We start from the raw sequence: 21,387 nt of genomic DNA, 5'->3' as shown, positions 1-21,387 counted from the left end.
TATATGTATATATATGTACACACAAATATAAACTATATATATATGATTACTTTATTACTTATTATTATTACTTTATGATTACTTGTACCATAGTAAAATATTTTACCATTGTAAAACAGGTTCCGTAGATAAGATAATAGAGTATTCCCCAGTTTCCAATATATGATACGTGGTGTCAAACGTTTTGTTCATTTCATCGCATCTAGATCATACACCCTCCATTTTTTAATCACATCTAGAAAAATAGCCTTGTTCTAGCTATTTGAAAAAAAAAATCTGTCCACGAGATACTTTGAGCTTTTCATATATTTTCACAATATTTGGCAGAAGTTCTTTAGTGCGTGTTAAATATCGCTTATTATTCATTTATTCATTAATTTATCAGTTCGGAGAAACCTTTGGCAAAGCCATTAACCACCACTCAGCCAGGCATTTTTGTTTACTGCGACGCTTATAGCTTATGCAAATAATTCTGCGAAGGTAGAAAATAAAGTCGATGATGAGTTAAGCTTCTAATAGTTTTTTAAATAATCTGGAGGAGAAGAATATTATGATATACATCCAAGTATCACCAAGTTAACATGCGATATATATAAGATCTAACATTGAATTGGATTTGACAGCGAATAATGAAGTTGTTAGAAAGCAGAAGAATGTTAAATAAAGTAATAAGCAAAGCTGGCAAATAGCAACCGGTAAAAATCAGAAGGGCAACTGATCGGGCATAAATGACGGCGAGCGCAAAAAATTGCGCGCTATCATTCAACAGGCGACGGTGAGAGCGAGAGGCTTAGACAGGGGGGGGGGGATTGCGAACGCTAGAATGCTGCGGGGTAGAACGAAAGCGAGAGGAAGCGAGAGGGAGGAGTGGGCGAGCAGGCTCGGGCGACGTACGCAGGAGGGGGCTGCAGCAGAGAGTGGAGTAGAGCAGCGGCAGCGGCAGCAACATCAGCAGTGCCGGGGAGGGCGGAAAGGCCTAGCCGTGTCCTCGACGTGAGCTCAGCAGTAACGCGCCGCGCGCCAAGCCAAAAGGACTTAGCTCGACGCGCGCGACGGCAGGAGGCGGCGCTCCCAGCTCGTCTGTCGGTCGAGGCGCGTTCCTCCGGTGCTCTTTGCGCGCTCCCCTCGGCGGCGCGGCTGCTCACGCTCGGGCTAGTCGCGGCCGCAAGTACTCGCCGCGATCAACAGGTTATAGACGATCACGCTGCGCAGCGACGGCGAGCCAGTTATATTATATTGTGCGCGTCGCGGCACGTGACGCGAGCGCGAGCCGCGCCGTTGCACTCCTATTGCTGCGCTGCGTCCCCCATCGATCCCTGTGCACGCTGCGAATCCACGGCCAGCCGCCGGAAAACTTTGCCTCCACGTTGCTACGCTGTTCCTCGTGTCGCAGCCTCTTCCCATTCCCTCTGTTTGCTTAGACTTCCAAACGAGATTGCCCGGTCAATCCCGCGAGCCCGCATCGATCTGGAAAAATCTTACTCGAAGAGAGAGAGAGAGAGAGAGGAGGGGGTGAAGGATTAGATTTGCCGCGAGAGATTTGCTACGAGTAGGGCTCGCAAGTGGCCCTCGCAGAACAATGCCACCGCTGCGCGCGAACGAAGGTACTTAGCATAGAACGGACGCGGAATCCCAGGAACAATCGGCGCTCGTTAGTAAGTCTACGCGCGACTACGCGCGAGGTGATTCGCGCGATGCCGAACGTAACTGTGCGAGGCCTGGCACAGCTGGCGCGTTCGAATCCCTTAATTCTCTCCCTCGGCTGGCAGCCTTCCCATGTGTACGTGCGATGACTTGTGCTCAGCACTTTCTGCCGCGGCCAGAGTTGCTGATAACGCTGCCGTCACTATTTTAGCTGGCCTGCCGCATACGTGCACTCTAACTGTATACTAGAAGATAGCACCGAGAGGCGCGGGCACGAATAAAGGCTGCCGGCACCGAAGGGGAGACGAGCTGCTATAATGTCAATAGCCAATTTGCGACCGAGGGAAAAGAGGATCTGCCGAGCTTTCGCGCGAATCTTTGTACAAATTGACTCGCCATGACAGGTGAGGTGCTGCCAGGGAAAGCCTAATTATTGTTCAAACTTTTTGTCTACCGTCACACGACTTACGGTCTTATTTACTTCTGTGTTGCCATCAATTTTCCCGTCGTCCAATCCTGAGATTCTCTCTCTCTCTCTCTCTCTCTCTTTCTCTCTCGTTTTTTTATCCATGCAAGCGTAAACGTACTTTGGATGAGTTTTATTTTTTAACGAGACACTTGTTTTTCAGTTATCGTCAATTATATTTTCACGCGCGACCGCATTTCCACAAGTCTATTATTCTGTATTATAAACTACATTAAATTTTATAAACACAATAAACGATAATCGTTCAAGTGATAATACCGGTAGCGATTAAAGTTGGTACATCTTGAGAAAGTGTTCAGTGAGGTTACATAGTTTGTCATTCGTGTTATCATCTTGATGAAATTTACACTACTGTAATTGTTAGATTTTCGTAAAGTTACTCGTACAAAGCGCGAAGGCTTTACGTTAAAAGCGTGCCATACAACGAAACCGTGCAACTCTAATTGTAATCGCGAGCTTCGAGCTGAAAACAGCTGTTGCACGCTTGGAGCGAGCTCTACAAGCTGAAAATTAATGGAAAACCGTGCCTGGAATACGAAGCACAAACCGTTGCACAATGTTACAGGTAGTCGATCAGCAGACGGAATAGGAGAGGGAACCCACAGCGAAAGGCTAATCGTCCGCGGAAGATAGACGGACAGTCTGACGAGCGACGCGACAATGTCTGGGAGTATCGGCAGTAACAACAGCAGTCCAGCGCCCGCGAGTTTCAAGTCGCCGAAGAGTCCCCGACAACTGCCGCAAGTGCCGGCGCTGTCGGGTCAGCGCAGTCCCAATCAGCTGTCGGCGACTGGCAGCAGGTCGCCCAGCACGCCGCGCGTCTTCGAATTCCCGGCCGAGTTCCGCGACGTCGAGACGCCCAACACCAGCTTCGACTTCGAGGACTTTGTCAGGGCGGCCGACTGCAAAAGCCCGCAGGTGCGTCACTTGCAGCCGCGACCTCTCCCGACCAATCGACGTTGCTCGCGCTGACCTCCGCAACCATAGCCATAGCCATAGCACGGCGCGCAGCCAGGCAGGCGTATTAATTTTCGGCCCTTTCAAATAACGCTCGGTTGCCCGCGCGAGCTCCGAGCCGCTGGCTCGCTTTAGCTATATTCCCGGCGGTCGCGCGCGGCCTTCGCCCAAGCGGGCGCATCTGGCGCTAGCGAATCGACTCCCACACCAGCCGCCGGCAGGCCTGCCTTTAAGCGTGCGTATGAATGATTAAAGGTACCAAAGAGCCCGAGCTCGTTGGCCGGCAGCTCGTCCGCGGCTGGGCCGAAGAGCCCGAGCTGCGGCTCGACGCCGCCGGTCTTCCAGTTCTGCAACCCGCGGCGCAACATCAGCAAGACCCTGAGCTATCCGCCCAAGTCGCCGATCTCGCCGAGTCCGAGCTGCAGCCCGGGCCTCGGCAATCGCGCCGCCTCCAGCTCGCACGTCTTCCTGGCCAAGAGCCCGCGCGAGAGGCGCCGCAACTCCAGCAGCCTCAATTCCCAGCCGAGTGTCCACGGCGCGGCTGAGCCCAAGAGCCAGGTGAGCGCCGCCACCGGCGACCTCAGCAACAGCCAGAGCTGCGCCAGCGATGCCGCCGGTAGCGAGGAGGCCGAGGCGGCCGACGCAGCCGAGGCTCCAGACCGGACCGTGTCAAGGAAGTCCACCAGCGACCTCACCGAGCTCAACGACGCCGACACCGAGGTCACCATGCTCTCCAGCCCCAGGAGGCGCGGATCCATGAAAGGTGGCTTAGGTTCGCGCTCTTTCCTTTTCACTACACTGTTCATTGACACTTGGTCGCGCCGTTGACTACTGTTACTCGCGACTCGGGCGCCCTCCACCTTCGGAGCAATCGTTGCGGCCCGCGCTGTACCAGCTATCGTCTTTCACCTCTCGCGTCTCTTATTTCATCGAGCACATACAATGACAGCCTTGTTCAATTGAATTTCTGCAAAATAAATGGACGCGCACGGCTCAGAATGGTGAATCGATCGTGAATTTTCGCTGTTTTGTTCTCGCAGCACGTAAAAAAATGTAGTCCAAGAAAGAAAGAACAGGCCTCGTTAAGCTTAAACTATCGCCAGGAAGGGACGAAATCGCCATTGTCGAATAAAAAAACGCCCCTTTGATTTGTCGGCCTGTCTCTACCTTCAAAAAAAGGACGTAAAGTAAACGTATAGAAGAAAAAGTATAGAGCAGGCTAAAGAATTGTCGAAGTATAAGCTGTGTAGGAAAAGGGCAAGCGCGTGAGCGAGGACCTCGTTAGAGATACGGGTATTTGGAACAGGGGAGCGGGAGAGTCCAGGAAATTTGCCGTCCGTTGTTGCTCAATATCAGGATTATAATCGGACCAAGCTTACGAAGTCGCGTGAAGCGTTAAAGCGGAATTCCAATAATTACCTGCTTTTATCTCTGTTGTATATATATACGCGTGCAGCGAGTTTCAATTCCAACGCCTTCATTTTCCTTCGGTCACTTACCGTTTCGTCCCTCCTGTTAAGTAGAAAATTTACTGGATTCTCCTGTAGTTTTTTTTCAGTTCAACTGTCTTCAAGCTTTCTCCAGCTTCCTTCGCCGTGTTCTGATAAATTTGATCTTTTGATGGAAAACAATGATCTTATCGTTACGAAGACGAAAGTTTCATAAATTTGTTATCCTATCAATCCACCGGAACACTTCCTTATTTGCGCATGTTTAACAGTAGTGATAGTTCAATTTACTTGACATGATTACGCTACATATTAAAGAGTTTCAAACTCTGATTTGAGACCTTTGCGCAACTAATATGCTTTTAATTTGAAAATTATCAATATGAATGAACGTAGATGTGTCTGTTACAGCTTACCTTGCATCCCGACGTGGTTCACGGGATAGCCAAGCCTCAAATATAAGTAATGAAGAAATCGGCCCGTTGAACTTTAGTGCCCATCCACGGGGTCGACAAAGAAGGACGTCGAATTTTCTAGAACTGCCAGGTACTTATTTATTCTCAACTTTATATATAAACTTATTAGCTTTCCCTGGAGTTGAAGCTATGATAAATCTAACTGCTGTTTACATCAGTATTCTCGAATTAGTAATAATCCAAGTCACATCTGAATCATTCATTTATTGAAAAAGTTTTAGCGAATAATAGCTTTATGCTTTGGAGTGGGACAGATTAGTCATCTCGAATTTTCAAAAAAATAACAAGCCAATAAGCTGTGCAATAGAGTATAATACTACATATATATATATATATATATATATATATATATATATATATATATATGCAATTTGTATACGTTTTCCAAGCAAATAAAGCACTGTGGAAATATGTCGATAATTTAAGCAACTAGAAGCTTCAACTAAATTTAACCGCTGATGTAATCTGCAAACTTATTCCTCGATCTTATCAAGCCACTTTTAATCCGACAGACGCTAATGTTATAATGGGTTTGTAACCCATGAAAAATTAATAACGAAAGATTTTTATACGTAGAAAGCACGCGAAGCATTAAATTTTTTCTTTACTTTCACAAGTTGGTCGTTTATCATTTTCAATCTTACTAATAAAGTAAACACTGGATTCGAGTGTCGAATCGCTAGGTATATTATTAAACAAGAAAATTGCTTTATTGAATCAGTTGAAGTTGAAAACGATATCAAAAAATTCATTGATCACGAAATATTTTAAAACTTAATTTCGGATGATTGATAAAAGGTAGAGGACTTCCCAAAACATTTAAAAGATAGTATTGCATTAATCCAAATGAAACTATAGTTGAGTAATTGGAATTATACACGCAAGTAAAATCATTAACAATTTCGTAGAATATTTTAGAGGCGTAGATCAAAGTGAAAAGCATGACACGTAACTAGCTTCTCAATTAATGCAAGTAGAGTATCCGCGGCATGAGTTTGTGACCTCGCACGAAATATAAGCCATTGCATTGATTGTTTGCTCATTTAGTTGGGTAAAATAGACCTGGCTTGATTCGAGTAAGACTCGGCGATATTTAAAAGTACGACACCGAACATTACAGCGAAGCCGACGCCCGATAATATCTATTCACGCAAGTTGCTAGCTCGCGAAGAAGATTGATGAACTCTTGTAAAAAATCTGAATGGATTCGCATTATGTATATTTGTCCTGGAAAAAGAACGTTGTAAAATTTAGACAAATTATGAACGCAAACTAATTATCAAGTAAATCATATGGAAAGTTGACTGCCATCTATTTACGGTGATGGAGTTTGACGTAAATTATGTGACACAGCAGTTCATAAACTTTGATTACTTCAAGTGACGTTACCATTAAATGTACTTTAAATTTAGGATTGATAAGCTGATTGTGTCCACCTCGCTGAAACTAGTTTTCTTTCACTATTCATTATAGAGAGTTGCTATTTATAGTACTACCTTATCCATAAACGTCTATTAAAAACAGTGGTCAGATATATCGAAGATTAGAGAGAGTAATCGCCCTCAGGGTAGGACGAGCCCCTTACTTTTATGAAGGCTACCACCACTTGAATCTCGATTTTTTTATCATGGCTAGTATGCTCGCCTTCCTTTTTCCGTGAGTTGTTGACCGTCGCTCATAGTTCTGGAATTTTTTAATGCAAGTAATATCTTTTTTATATGACTTTTCAAATTTAGTTTACGGTGTTCTTGCTGCTTGGTAATTTTTCTCTCGGCTTATTGTACTATTTTCAAGTACCATCTTGCCGACCGAAAAATAAGAAGTTTTTGTTACATTCAGTAATATTACACCATTTCCTTACATGACAAACGTACAAAAAGTAGGCTTCCGTAAGAGCTCGAAAAACTGAAACGGCTCCAGCATGAACTTTTGTAGTAAAAGAAATTCGAAACCCTCAGTATCCACAGTGTTCAAACAATTTTATAAGTTCAGATAGGCTGCGTAATTTGCATAAATGAACGATTGAAAATAACTATTACAGAACGGTCAGATTCCTCCGGAGCTCAACAGCTTATTTCGAGGCTCAAAATGTCAAGGCAGCTCAAGCTTTTACATTGAATATTATAGTAGCGAAGCAAATAGTACTTGTTGAGCATTTGAGTAATAATTATGTAAACATTCAAACATAATACTCGTAACGTCGTATGCAGAAATTTATCATGCAATCTTAATGAAACGCTTATATTTCTGACAAAACAAAACACTTTTTAGACTTAAAATCTTTTAAGGATTTGGAGGCTTTTTACAAAACGATACGAAGCTATTGAATCATATTTTACAGAAAATAAGAGCTTCTTGTTGACTTGCCAGAATCAGACAAAGGCGAGACATTATTTTTCCGTTTCACTCTATTTACTAAACGGCGGTGTTTTCTCCTGTTAAAATTTCGTGAACTGTTACGATACGCTAGATAATTAACATTAACAAGAAACACCAATTTCATTTACTCGGTGATCTCTTAGAATTGCCAGCAACAATGCGATGCTGAGATAAAGTCTCATTGAACTGAGGCAAGCAATCGAAAGTATGAAATTGGTTGCAGCGAAGAGGAGGTTGCGGCTGAAAATTGATTAACAACCGCTGGGACCAAACAATGAACGAGAGTGAGGAATATGCGAGAGCGAGCAATCGAAACGGAAATGAAGTGAAAACGAGTGCACAGCGTTGAGTGATATCGAAAGATAAAGGGGATAGCGATAAGCGCGAACGAAAAGTCATTCCTGCTCAGACGTCAGCCTGCTGTCGAGTTATCTGAAGAAATAAGCTCGAGATTGTGAGACTCCCTTGTGAGCCGCAAGATAGCTGCGTGATTACTGTCAGATCCGGCAGACCCATGTAGCACCTTGCTCTTTCGATCTTGACCGGGTGATGTTTGCGATGTTCGGCGCTGTCCAGCACTCAACGCATTGACTGTCGTTCTTCAGCGGCACAGAGAAGCCTCGACGTCCGGCAGCTGCTATTGCTCGGTTGCCGCCTCGAGTTTCATCTGTTTTTTTCAGTCCACTGATGGCTGGCCTTTCAAAAGGTGCATCTCCATCGGCTGCTCTGGGATAGGCAGACCTGAGAGTAAGCAGAAGCTTGGCTCGCGAGCGTACATAGCTCTGCTGGAACTTGCAGTGCCCAGCTGAATCACATCTTGGCCTTTGACTCTAGTGAAGTTGGACCGCGAAGCCCTGCCCATATTCCGACGAATGTTCTGGGACGCCGAGAGGGCAAACAATTGTCCCGTTGTGAGACTGCGCCCGAATCCGCCCCAAAGCCACATTGATTTCTCGCGCAGCCTTGCCAGCTATTATAACTCGTCGTCGCTGCAACTTTCTCTCACTCTCTCGGCACAATCCCGGAGAAAAGAGCCGCGCCGTCCCACCTTCCGCAGGTACCGTAACTTTCAGCCCTCTCCTTCTCTCTCGCGGGATCTGATAAGCTGCGGTCAAGGGCAAATTTAAATCGCTCGACTTATTTCAATCCCCCGTCTCTCCCCCCGCCACACTTCCATCTTTATCTCGTTCCTTAATTCTCCTTTGCCTTATCCAACGGCCGCGACATTTCAATTTCGCCCGTTAGCGGGGCACAATTCTAACAACGCCGCTCATTCACTGATTCACTGGTTGCATCTTATTTCGACTTTTCTTCAAAACCAGCTGCGCTCCATCGCCCTAACAATCAGTGCCATTCTCCGTTTAAATAACCTGGAGTGCCGTGATCGCAACCACATATCTTATTCGTAGCGGCGCCTCAATAACTGTCGATAGATCGCGCAATCGCTTCACTGATAATACGGACAATTGATTCGAAACAAAGTTCCTGTCCATCCAAACTGCGTCCTACTGCATAACTACAACGTGCAATTTCATTCTTCGCTCATTGAATGTTATTGGGTTATTCTTGTCATGTATTGACTACGTCGAAATCGACGATGATCGAGACAACGATCAAAGTTACCGTTCTGGGAAATGCATTTATTCGTCGAAACGTGCTATTTCTCTTAAAAATTACTACTCCGAGTACTATTTTATTTGGTAGACAGATAGTTTCTAGCAATTTTGGTATTTTATGATGTTCTATGATACGATTTATATCACTGTCTTCTAATTTTGTAAAAATCACGCTTCATGCTTTACCCCACACTCCGTAGGCACCTCATTGAATATCAGCAAAAATAATGCCAACTCGTTAAGTAATTAATTTTGTGTAGTGATCAGATGGAAATTTGATATAAAACCGCTTACGTAAACGCGACACCATGAAAAGACAACGCCAGGTCTCAAAGCTAAATCAAGAGTCATTAGTAACTCGATGTGGAGTAATTTACTTTTGAAAAAGTCTTTTCGACGTTGCCTTCATACTAGAAATCTCATTGCAGGTAATATGCATATTCGTGAAAAATTTCAATGAGTCTGCTCGTGTAAAGTTTAAATTAAAGCATTAAAAATTTTTCCCGACAAAAATCTGTCGGTCGTCTGTTATTTTAGTAGCTCATAATAAGCGGTGACTCATGAGATCGACGGATAAATTTTTTGACTGATTTGATTATAAGTGTGTCAGGTGATGAAAGATACCATTGGTTGTTTATATTTACAAGACCGCGGAAAACTTTTCCCCAGTACTAGCAGAATTGAAAAGCTTAGCTCGATAACAGCCGAAATAGGACTGCTTAAAGTAGGTAGACCGCTTATTGATAACGATACGTTAAGTAATCGAAGATGCAGAGAAAGAGAAGTTGAGTGAGTTTCAAGAATTCTGAATTAATCGTAAAGTTTGGGATGAGCTTGAAAAATGATGAAGATAAAAAGAGCAACGCGAAACTGCTTTTACTCTCGATCAATATTTCATTTAGCTGTCCAGATTAAAAAGCCTAGGAAAATGTCTGCGGCTGAGGTAAGTGGCGCAGACAGGCTAGCTTGGGGATTTCGGCTCAGAGACGAGATCCCCAATTCATGACAGCCTGGAACATACATGTTAATTGAAAGGAACGTAGTAATTTTTTTGCTAAGTCAGCTGTATAAAGACGCGAGATGCTATTTGGGATTCACTATTCGATCCGTCAGCTATGTACGTATCTTGGCTCGCGTTCTACTGTACAAGAGCGAGAGAGAGAGAGGTGACACTGTTTTTCTTTTATTGCTCATGGAAAAGTATTCTCTCCTTTTTTTACATGCGGTCGAGTGTTGTCACGCTGGGATATGCTCCCACATTTTAGAGGGTGGTGATTTTTATATCCTTTTATAACGCGCAGGTCCAATCGGGCTATTTTTTCACCCCTGGCTTTACAGTCCATGTGTGTCTATACACGTGTGTACACAGCGTCGGTCGGCACGTCAGCAGAGAGAGAGAGAGAGAGAGAGAGAGAGAGAGAGAGAGAGAGAGAGAGAGAGAGAGAGAGAGAGAGAGAGAGAAACGTGGCGAGTCGTGGCGCTCTTCATTTTCCGAGTGGTGTAGAGGGTAGGGGAGCGAGCAGGAGAGCCAGCCAGGGCCGCAAGGGAACGGCAGGGAGGTGGCAACAGGAGGGTAGTAGGGGGAGACGGAACGCCACAGGTTATCAAATCGATTTTGCGTGTATATAAGGGCTTTATTGTTTTCTGCTTTTTTTTCCCTCCTTTCTACTCTCCTTCCTTCTTCGCGTAGACACGAGGCGAACCGACAAGACGACAACTGTGCCAATGTGGATTGATCTTTCTTTGGAACTGCGCACATATACACGCGCGGAGAGGGAAAGAGAGCGAGGTACTCTAGCAATAAGACGTATTTGATGGCTTGCTGTGAATTATGGCCGATTGATGCGTAAAGTATGTTCTTTTCCAAAATATTGACAGACATCGACCAAGCGGTGAAATATAATGTCAGCGTAGGCAAAGGTAACGTTACGTAAACGCGCGGTTTCTGCTTATTTCAACTATTCTCAACTTTATCTCACGCAATGCCGGGCATTTTTATCCAAGTCTGCCGCGAATACTACTTTCTACTGAGAATACGTGTTTTGTCGAATTGGTATCCCTTTTACCATTTCTCAGACTGGCAGCTGTAAATCAATTGGCCTAGTCCGTCCAGTGCACCTTTTGCGAGATACATTGCTGTTGTTATGCTTGCGCAGCCAGAACGTCAGCGGAAACAATCGCTAAAAAAGCAGAGACGCGCGCGCGCGATTGATTGTATCGTGCAAGGTGGAGAGTTTGGGCTACACGGCAAAGCCGCTGGCTCATAAGCAGAATTAACAACGAGCTCATACAGCGCGAGTCCGCACGAAAGCAGCGCCATACGAAAGCTAGACAATGCGCCGCGGAAACGGAGAGGGAAGTGAATTAACGACGTGCGCGACTGCAGCGGCAAAAAAGTCATCGCGCTTGCTTTGACACGGGACGCGCGGCGCGGATACAAAGCGCGGCGAGCGCACGTGCAACGCGGCTGTAGTGCGTCGAGGCGCACGGCGGCCAAATTGAGTGATTAAGGTAGGCGTACATGCTGCACGAGCAGAGCGTGCAACGTGCCCGCGTGCCCTTGCCCACACTGGACACGCGCTTTGACAAAACTCCAGCGATGGCTCCATACTTGCAAGCCTATTTACAGCACAACTCGTCCCTCCGCCTCTCATCCAATTTCGGCTCCCTCTCTACTTTCTCTATTTACTGTATAACATGTTTACGCAGTCTTGTTACTCAATTTTTGTTATACTCATCGGCATCATTGTTCACGCATCGTTCATGTATTCCGCTTGTCTCGTATACCTTGTTCTATTGATTTTATTTATCTATTTATCTGGTCCATGAAAACCATACGGGGTTCTACCCCAAGGTTAAAAATAATGGTAAATCAAATCAAACTTCTCCCTCTCTCTCTGTCTCGCGCGCACCCGGGCGCTTCGGCTTCCACGTGCGCAAGCACTGATTTCGTTGCAGCCCAACTTTCGCAAAGGACGCAGCAGCCGATCGTAAGTACACGTGTACTCTCAAAAACCAACACGTCCCGTTAACGGCTCTCTGCTCGACGCGACGCTCGATCCAAGCCCTGAATACTAATGGTGACGTGCATACCCTCTTGCCTGTTGCCTCGAATAATTATAGTGCTGCTCGCTGCGGCCTCAGCTGATACGCCCGTTTGTACGTGTGCATTCTGTGTATGCGATGGTACACGTGACCAACGATTGGGACGACCACCCCCATGGCCGCGAATGCACGTTTGTAGGCCAGTCCTCGTAATTCACAATTTGGGTCGCAATCACTTCATATGATTATTCCAGCCATGCGCCTCAAATCAACTTTTGTCGCATCTTGCTTTCTTGACAAGCTTTAAAAAAAAGCACCAACCACTGGCCTCGCCGCGGCCAAAAATATTAAAATATTTCTCGAATAAAAACGAGACATCAATAAATAAAGCCCTTCCTTCTAATCGACTCGAATCCTTTTTCTCTGATACATACCGTCGTGTTCAAATCTCTTTCAGTCTGTCGTCTTTTCACCTCTCGTGCTCTATTCACTGAAGGAAAGAGAAAGCTTCATTATAACAACTCTCTGTAATTTCTATATTATTCCGAAATCAGGACCCGTACTTTCATCTCCGAGGATTTGGATAATCCCGGCAGATTAGTCCCTACGTGGATTTTGCATTAAAATACTCTAGCGAGTGAAATTAGTTTGTGGTTTGGCCAGATTCGAATAAAGTTTATCTCAGTGAATGCATACATTTAAAAAAATTGCATAAACAGATCAGAGTCGGACAGAACAAGCTACGTGTATTTTTTTTTTGTATTATCATTCCAATATGCCATTGCTTCACAACTGATGTTCGAGAGTTCAAGTCGGCTCGGGAGCTTAGAAACTTAAGTAGATATATACGTTTAGATATAGAGATTAAATGTATTAACGTATATTATATACATATTATAATAAATCAATGCAAACGATCAGCTCAATTTCATTAGATATCAAGTAACATTTTGCTCATTTTAAATAAACGCAGATTAATTTCATTAAACTTTGCGAGATATCCGTATGATAAACTGTGAATGTTATATATGCAAGAAACTTTTATTGAAAGATAAGTAATGAGACATTCGAGGCTGCATACCTTGAATGGAAAAACTTTTTGCTTCAATCCCTTTGGCATATCGTATTATTCAATACTACTTGGCGCAACATCTTTTATCACACTTTGCTTTTACAACATCAAATGATGCTTTCTACTTTCAGAATAATCTTTCTTTTGCAACCTTTAGCTTTTCTCCAACAAGAATTACGGCGAGAGAAAAACAGGAGAGCAGGATGGTACTCAGTAACTACAGATGTGATGGTGAACGAGCAAATGGTTGGAAGGGACAAAGAAGTGAGAATGACTTCCTCGGCTTCATTGCGTATTATTAATCTCGCTACTTGAATTCCTATCGTGAGAGTTGCGATGAAGGTACATACATTGATTTTTCTCATCGATGAATTACGCTGAAAGGCACGTCGTGGAAAGTGAGAGCTACGATGAGGCAGAAAGGAAGCCAGAGATCCGAGGCCATGTTCGCAAGCCTCCATATATTCGAGTAACGATCTTAATAGACATTGATTTTTACTACCTTTGCTATCTATAATGGTATTGATCTCTTGGGTACAGCTTCACTAGTTTCTTCCTCGGAAGAGTAGTTTCTACTTGAAAACTCGCGAAAAGCTGCCGTCCACTAATAAATTTTTAAATCTATTTCTCTGCATCATCTGATCAATTAATTTATAGCTACAAAATAATCAGCCTATCATCTTTCATTGCTACCTTTTACTTTCACTTTAACTTTATCTCTACGACAAATTATTTTTTCGTCAAACAGTTTTGTTTTGTTGTAATTCTCAAACATTTTGTTTTACTATAAAATGATTCTTGTTTACATTAATCTTTATTGATATTGCAAATAAATCTTCATTGAATGACGATTAGCGTGAATTATGTTACAAGAATATGAAAAAAAAAAATGAAATGAGTATTATAAGGACTGATATTGATACGATTTACTGGAAAAAAATTGAAGGGATGAAGCTATCAACAAACCTTCGGGCAACTCTATGTAGAGTTGAACGCGCGAGAAATCATAAGTAGAATATGTGTAGGTATATTTGAAGACGTTCCATCGCAAATGAAAAACGAGTACAATTGTTCAATATTCCTCATAGTTTGTAATATTTTCAGAACGCATTTTTCGTTTGTATTTCACTTTTTTCCTTTTGACTTTGAAGTCGTAAAATCCAATGTAGCCAATCTCTAATAATCCGTCCACGTGGTTAATAATTTTTCCAATATTATATCTGAAATAAAAATTGAATGCATGATCGATCAGACGGTTCAAAATGTTTCGCTAAAGTACTTCAATTGCAGGAAAAGTTCGTTTTTCAAGGTTTCTTGCAAATAAAATAGCAATCATATATTCTAAGCTCTTGAAAATCCAATAATAGATCATTTTCAAAAAAATACAAAAATAAATAATAAAAATCACGTTCTCTTCATCATGAATAAAGGTACATTTGTTGAAGGTGACAAGTTTCCTAATAAAAGTAGCAAAGTGCACTACAGACGTTACACCGATGTAATACTATAGGCATACAAGAGCTGTGGAACACTAAATCAATAGATTTTGATCTAATTATGCGGTGCAGTTTCAAAAGTAAACTTACGCATTTGTTTGGAGCGTGGTAGCCTTCAATAAGGCATATAGCCATTAGATGCTTTCACTGCATAGAAGCAACGTTGTTTTCAAAACTGATTATTACGGAGGCTACGGCACTCTAATAGAAATAAAACGACAAGCACATGCTAATATGTAATAAAAATGGTTTCTTTATTCAAGACACAATTACAAAAATTTATTTCTCCAATATGAATTGTGTTACAGTGCCTGATCATATAAGACCGCGAGTACACAGTTTGCCGGAAAAAGCATACAACCCTCGTGCTGGAGATGACTTGTACAGACTTCGAGCTTTCAATATAACTCAAAAGGGAGTCGTGAATCGCGGAGACTCCATTATTTCAAGACGGAGCCGGAGTAATACTTCAGTTAACAGTAGTAGGTGAGAATTCACGTTACTAAATATTCTTTATTTCACTTGCATCTATGTTCATTCCGTAATCATGCTCTGGAAGTAAATTGATTAACCAAAAAAAATATATGGCTTCTGAATGGAAATTGCTGAGACGCTGTTGATGAACGAAACTGATGAGTCTGCCTTATATCTTTAATTTAAAAATAAATTGCGCATTAGCTCTCTCTCTCGGTATGCTGATTCTGCCGCACTACTTCCTGCATCTAGTTAATTAGATTAATTACGTGGCTGAAATTTCATAATTCGTTGAGCTAGTATCAGACGTTCACCGCAAAAGTTTTACTGTTTTGGCGCGTTTGAAAGGACTCAGTAGTTTAATTGGACGTGCTCTGATATGAAAAAAATGTCGGCTATGCGACGTCAATATAGTTAAAGTCGAGCACTGAAAACGAGCATACGCGCGCGCGCGAGGATTATTTCATTTAAAAATTCAAATTAAAAGAGTAGGAAGTGGAGCTGGCAGCAAAAGTGCATTCTTGCGCGTGGCCTTAATAAACAAGAGCGCGTTCTCAAAGCCTGCAGCGCGGTAATACGCACGTAGGTTCACTCTGGTCTTTTTTATGGCCACGTCGAGTGGTGCTGGCGCGGCGTCGTTAACCGAGACCTGCCATGAGCTTTATTTAAATTTTTTCGCGTATCACTCGGAAATGGCTTTAGCGCTAGAGAGAATCGCAGAGGTATGCTGAATGCTGCGTAGTTGCCTCATCGAGTCCAACGCATATGACTTTTCCCGTATAACATATTTGCGCGGGGTGTTCGCCGCGCCCAGTCGAAGCGAAGTATCGAACTACTCATCAACCTTCCGAGGATTCAATATTGACCTAGCGTTCGGCTGAGACAGCTCGCTCTCTGCTCGATCTTATACGTTGTTTGCCGAATTTCCAATTGCAATGGTGCTGCATGTTATAAGCTTCAAAGTTAACGCGTTAAATATCCATTCTTAATTAAAAGTAGAGCAGTTTCCGTATTGTAATTGTGTTCGAACCTTACTTTAACTATTTTGTTTGGGAAATAGCCATAGCATTTTTTCTAGTCGATAAATATTTCTAAAAACATTTCTCCATTCACCTTTGAAAATTTCCAAACGGGTTAATAAACACTCGTAAAAATCCATCGCGTTAAAAAATCTTACCGATAGACAGAACGCGCGCACACACATGTACTATTGAATAAGAACACAAGTGAATGCAACCAATACAACCAGGTGTAAAATAGTTAATCATGGGATATTTTGTCTTTTCACAAAACGAATGAAACACAGTTTGCCCTATTTAATTTTTTTATGTTAGCTTATTATACTCTTCAACGCGTGTAATCAATAAAGACATTTTTGTTGCTTTATTTGATCAATTGTTTTTAATTCTAAAATAGAAATATTATTTATAATAATACATGTGAAGATTTTTCTAATTCTACCGAATAAGAATTCTCAAGTTGAACGCGAGCATTTCTTGAGATGGTTAAAAGCAACTTATGTCCAGCAAACTTACTTTTAAAATAACATGGAAAGCTTTAATTTTTTTAATATTCATCATAACTCACTTTAACAATTGATCACTACTATTTTCATTATGACGATAAAGAAAGAACTGTATGAAAATATGTTCAGAAAGAATGTAAAAAGACATGCAGACAACAAAAAATTTGTCGAAAGCTCACAAAGAGAAATATGTTCTCTAACTAAATGGGTTAAATTTGTTCTTGCTATTACGAAGTGCACAAGCTTTATACTTTTCGAAAAATAACCAGCAAATGCTCTGAGAAATGTACTTAAAATTATATTGCATAGTTTATATAGTTTATAAAAAAAATGAAATTTTACTTACTAAATGTTGTTGTTGTTATTATTATTACTTTTTTTTTTAATTTATAGCTTTATTAACTAATATATACATAGTTATTTAGCTTAATACAGGAATAATTATGTTATAAATGTAAAAAAGAGTGGACTACATATTTATACAATAAATATGTATACATTGGTTTTTGTACATACGAGTATATCTGAAGCCTTAGATTTTTATTTTCATTTTTCAATAAAATTATAAACTAAGTGCATAACTTTAATATTGGGTTTGCTCAAATATGTTTTTATGTCAAATGGAGGGTACATTTTGGCCTTTGCCAATGATTTAATTAAGCTGCTTCTCTGTGATTCAAACAATGGGCATTGCCATATTATGTGGTTGAGTGTTTGTACTCCCCATTTGCATTCACATATATTATCTTCTATTACCTTAATTTTATAAAGAGATTCGCATAAACTATGGTGGTTACTACGACATCTACAAAATGTTACTATAAAATCTCTTTTTAATGTGTATTTGGTAAACCAGGGTTTACTACATTCATCGTAAAAGCTTTCGAAATAAGTTTTGCCTTTGTGTAAGCTATCTTCCTTAATTTTTTTGATAGTTGAATTATTTATCAGAGCTTTAAAGAATGGTCTGAAATCGCTATACGGTATGCTCTTGATAAATAGCAATGCTTCTGTGGCTTTTTTGGCCTGTTGATCAGCGAGCTCGTTGCCACTGATTCCAATATGCGCTGGAATCCAGTAAAAGGTGACCGTAGATTTTCCGTTACTTTTGTTGTTAAACGTAAGGTATTTTTTCCTTATTTCGAGAATATGGTAATTAATGTCAACTTTGTTTTTCGGATTTTTTAACGCTTGTATAGCACTCAGGGAGTCAGTAAAAATGTCTATATTGTAATTTATAAATTCAAGAGCAATATCCATAGCGTCCAACAGAGCCATGCACTCAGCGGTGAATATAGATGCTTTGTTGATGACACTTTTCGTTTTGATAACATTTAAGTCAGGGCAGACGCAAGCACTGCCAACTGACGGACGGCCTTCCTGTTTGCTACCATCTGTGAATATTTTGATAGACGGAACATTGTCAAAGGTGTTTTTAAAAATGTTGTCTGGGTTATCACTATTCTTAAGTTGTTATTCTTAAGTCTTGAATAATATTATTATTCACCACTTATCATTTCCGAATTGATCATTGGTATTGATTTGAATTTCCATGATTCTATTATCATAATTATAAAGGCTAGAAAAATCATCATCATGTATTAAGTGACTGATGCTAACAACATGTTTAATACACTCATTCAGGACGTTTATTTTCTTCTTTCTATCGGTGCCAATATCTATAATATACTTTTCAATAGTTTTTCTTGTTATTGAGCGCTTGACACTAAATACTTTCAGGAGAAAGTTAATACAAAGAATTTTTGTTCTGTGTTGTAACATTGTTAACTTAGATTCAGCTAGCAAGACATTGGTGGGCGTGCTCAACCTAGCTCAAAGTGCCATTCTGATGGCTGAAAACTGAATTTTTTCAAGCTTTTCTCTTTTTCCTTTTTGAGTAGGATAATAAATAAACGAGCCATAATCTATAATTGATCGCAGATAGCTTTTATAGAATATTAGTAGAGTAGTGGGGTGAGCACCCCACCATACGCCTCTGAGAAATTTAATGATATTCAACGCTCTATTCGTTTTCTCATGGATATATTTCAAGTGTTTGTCAAATGACAGTGTGTAATCAAGAAACAGACCTAGAAATTTAACGTGGCTTGTCGAGGGCACACTTATATCGTCCTATAAGATTTCGGTATCGCCAGGCATATATTTTTGGTTATTAAAATGTACATAGCTTGTTTTTTCTATCGAAACCTCTATGCCGATTGCTCTTAGCCTGTTTGTGACTATTTTCATTGCTTCTTCAAGCAAAGGTTTTGCGGCATCTGGGTCGTCTGTTACAATATATAGAACTACATCATCCGCGAATTGCAAGTTTTTTATTTCAATGCCTAAATCATTGAATGCATCAGCTACGTATAGAATATATAATAATGGGCTTAAAACCCCTCCCTGTGGAATGCCTTTGTAACAGTCTTTTGGAGCATCTAAGTTGATTTCCGAAAAAATAAATCTATGGTGAGTTAGGAATTTGATAAATTTTAATATCTTTGTTGAGCATCCCTTATTAGCTAGTGTGGATCTGAATGTTTACTTCATTAAAAGCGTTACTAACATCTAAAAAAACTGCCAGGACATGCTTATTATTTTTTATTGCGTTTTCAACATCAAGTTTGAAGGCCGTAAGGTTATCTGTGCAGGACATACCTTTCCTAAAACCAACTTGGCTCTGAGGCAGAATGTTTTGGTTTTCAACCCACCAACGAATTCTATAAGACAACATCAGTTCAAAGAGTTTGTAGTTGCAAGATGTTAACGCTAATGGTCGTAAGCCTTTACCATTTGGTTTTTCAACAAAATGTAAGTAAGTATTTCGCCAACTGTCCGGATATGCGTCTTTTCGATAAATTTCGTTAAGAAGGTCTAACAGTATCAGATGATACTTAATCGGTAGATTGTGCAATCCTTTGTAATTAATACCATCGAGCCCTGGAGCAGATTTGTCGCCTCTTGAATTTAAAGCCGTATTAAATTCAATATAAGTAAATGTGTCATCAAAAAAGGAATTATCTGTGGAAGGCGGTATATCAAAGGGTTCGCGAGGAGCCGGGTCGGAGCACATACTGTTGAGGGCTGTTTCAATTTTTTTACTACTTGTTGTATATTCATTTTTACTCTACGGTCTTATTTTAATCCATTTATTTTTGAAAATTTTTGCTGTATCCCACGTATATTTTAGATTAGTATTGAAATTGATGGATTCAGTAAATTTTTGGTAACATTCTTTTTTTTAATTTTTTTTTTTTTTTATTTAACGTCGCTCTATTTATGCTTCATCAGTGCTAATCAGCGACGGAGGCTTGCAATGTGTTTGAGAACAAAGCACATGAAACTTTTTTCAGTGGTGCTTGTATCAATCAGCAGGAACTGGGAATCGAACCCGGGCCTACCGGGTGCGAGTCCGTCGCCTACCGACCGAGCCATTGCAGGCCTCTTTTTTTTTTTTTTTTAATTTTAAACAGTTTTTTTGTTAAAGCTCTTATTCGCTTATACTCTATTAGGTCAGAAATATTGCTAGTAAACTCCCATTTTTTGTAAGCCGCCTGTCTTTGTCGCTTCACCTTGTCACAGTCGCTATCCCACCACGTTACCGGATTACGATGCTTTGATTTGTTGTATTTTCTTTTTTTTCGGCGTACATTTGGAGACAGCGTCTTTAACTAATTTATTAAACATGTTATATTTTTTGCGGGGTGGGAGGTTATCGTAATCTGAACTCAGAAATTGTGCATGATTTTCATTAAGTATTTCAGTGACTTTATTTCAATTTGTGCTTTTAAATTGTATTTTGAACGATAGTTTGTGATAGAAATATTTTTCGGTATCGAAATAAATGTAAATAGGAAAATGGCCAGAACCAAGAGAGTCGCCAGATACCCTAACCTTCAGTAGATGAGCAATGTTTATAGTCGAAAATACCAAATCAATGTTAGATTTGGTATTCCTTGGTATATTAGTTCGCGTGTAGGTATCACTATTATGCAAAAATAAATCAAGTTGTTGTGATTGATTGAGTAATATTTCGCCGTTCTTATCAGTATCATCGCAGTTCCACGCAATATTGTGTGAGTTGAAATCACCAAGTAGCATGCATCTATTAGTAGTTTTAGTGTAATCAAGTAGAGTTTTCCACTCCTGATCATTCAACACAATATGTGGTGGTTTATAACATGCTATTATCAAGATTGGTTCATGGATGTTGGTGATCTCAATTCCGCAAAGCTCAGTGTAATCGTTAACATTTATAATATTTTTAGCTTCGACGTAATTATAAGTTTTCCGTATAAGAAATAAAATACCTCCACCGGCTGTATATTCTCTGTCTTTACGAAAGGTGTTAAATTTTGCAAACAGGAAGTCATCACTATCTTTCAGCCACGACTCGACACAAATAAAAACATCCACGTTTTGTATAATTTTCCCTATCTCTTCTTTCTTGTTGCACGTACTACGTGGGTTCCAATAAAGGATCCTGAGTTTCGTTGAAAAAGTTTTTTGTTGACGTTTACAGTCATTGTGTATATAAACGCAAGAGGAAAAGGAAGTTTCAGTCTACTGGGCTTTCGAATTCACTATTCGTTGACTCTTCATCGTCTAACTCCATGTCTTCAAGTTTATTATTTAACTGCTTGATAATGTTAGTGATTCTTCTTTTAATATTTCTTCCGGAGATGTATTTATGTGTATTGGTGAGCATTATTATTAGAGCATTTGTATTCGTGGTGAAATTTTCTGCTAAAGTAGGTACCTCTTT

General features: G+C 40.8%; 1 protein-coding gene across 5 annotated transcripts in view; it reads left to right on the top strand.

The window, feature by feature from the left end:
- The first annotated feature begins 985 nt into the window (after nucleotides 1–985).
- LOC131664102 (uncharacterized) overlaps nucleotides 986–21,387 on the top strand; it is a 40,158-nt gene continuing 19,756 nt past the window's right edge. For 2 of the 5 annotated variants that reach the window (XM_058934970.1, XM_058934967.1), the window contains exons 1-5: nucleotides 986–2,048; nucleotides 2,697–3,049; nucleotides 3,344–3,860; nucleotides 4,948–5,082; nucleotides 14,929–15,106. In XM_058934970.1, coding sequence (XP_058790953.1) covers nucleotides 2,792–3,049; nucleotides 3,344–3,860; nucleotides 4,948–5,082; nucleotides 14,929–15,106 — 1,088 coding nt within the window. In that variant the 5' untranslated portion in view covers nucleotides 986–2,048; nucleotides 2,697–2,791. The remainder of the gene's footprint in view (nucleotides 2,049–2,696; nucleotides 3,050–3,343; nucleotides 3,861–4,947; nucleotides 5,083–14,928; nucleotides 15,107–21,387) is intronic. The other 3 variants (XM_058934969.1, XM_058934968.1, XM_058934972.1) reach the window with 3 other exon arrangements.

This window comes from Phymastichus coffea, unplaced genomic scaffold (assembly GCF_024137745.1).
Source record: "Phymastichus coffea isolate CEN01 unplaced genomic scaffold, Cenicafe_Pcof_1.1 PCOF00040, whole genome shotgun sequence".
Lineage (NCBI taxonomy): Eukaryota > Metazoa > Arthropoda > Insecta > Hymenoptera > Eulophidae > Phymastichus > Phymastichus coffea.
Note: the sequence above shows the minus strand (reverse complement) of the source record. Positions and strands in the feature narration are given on the sequence as shown.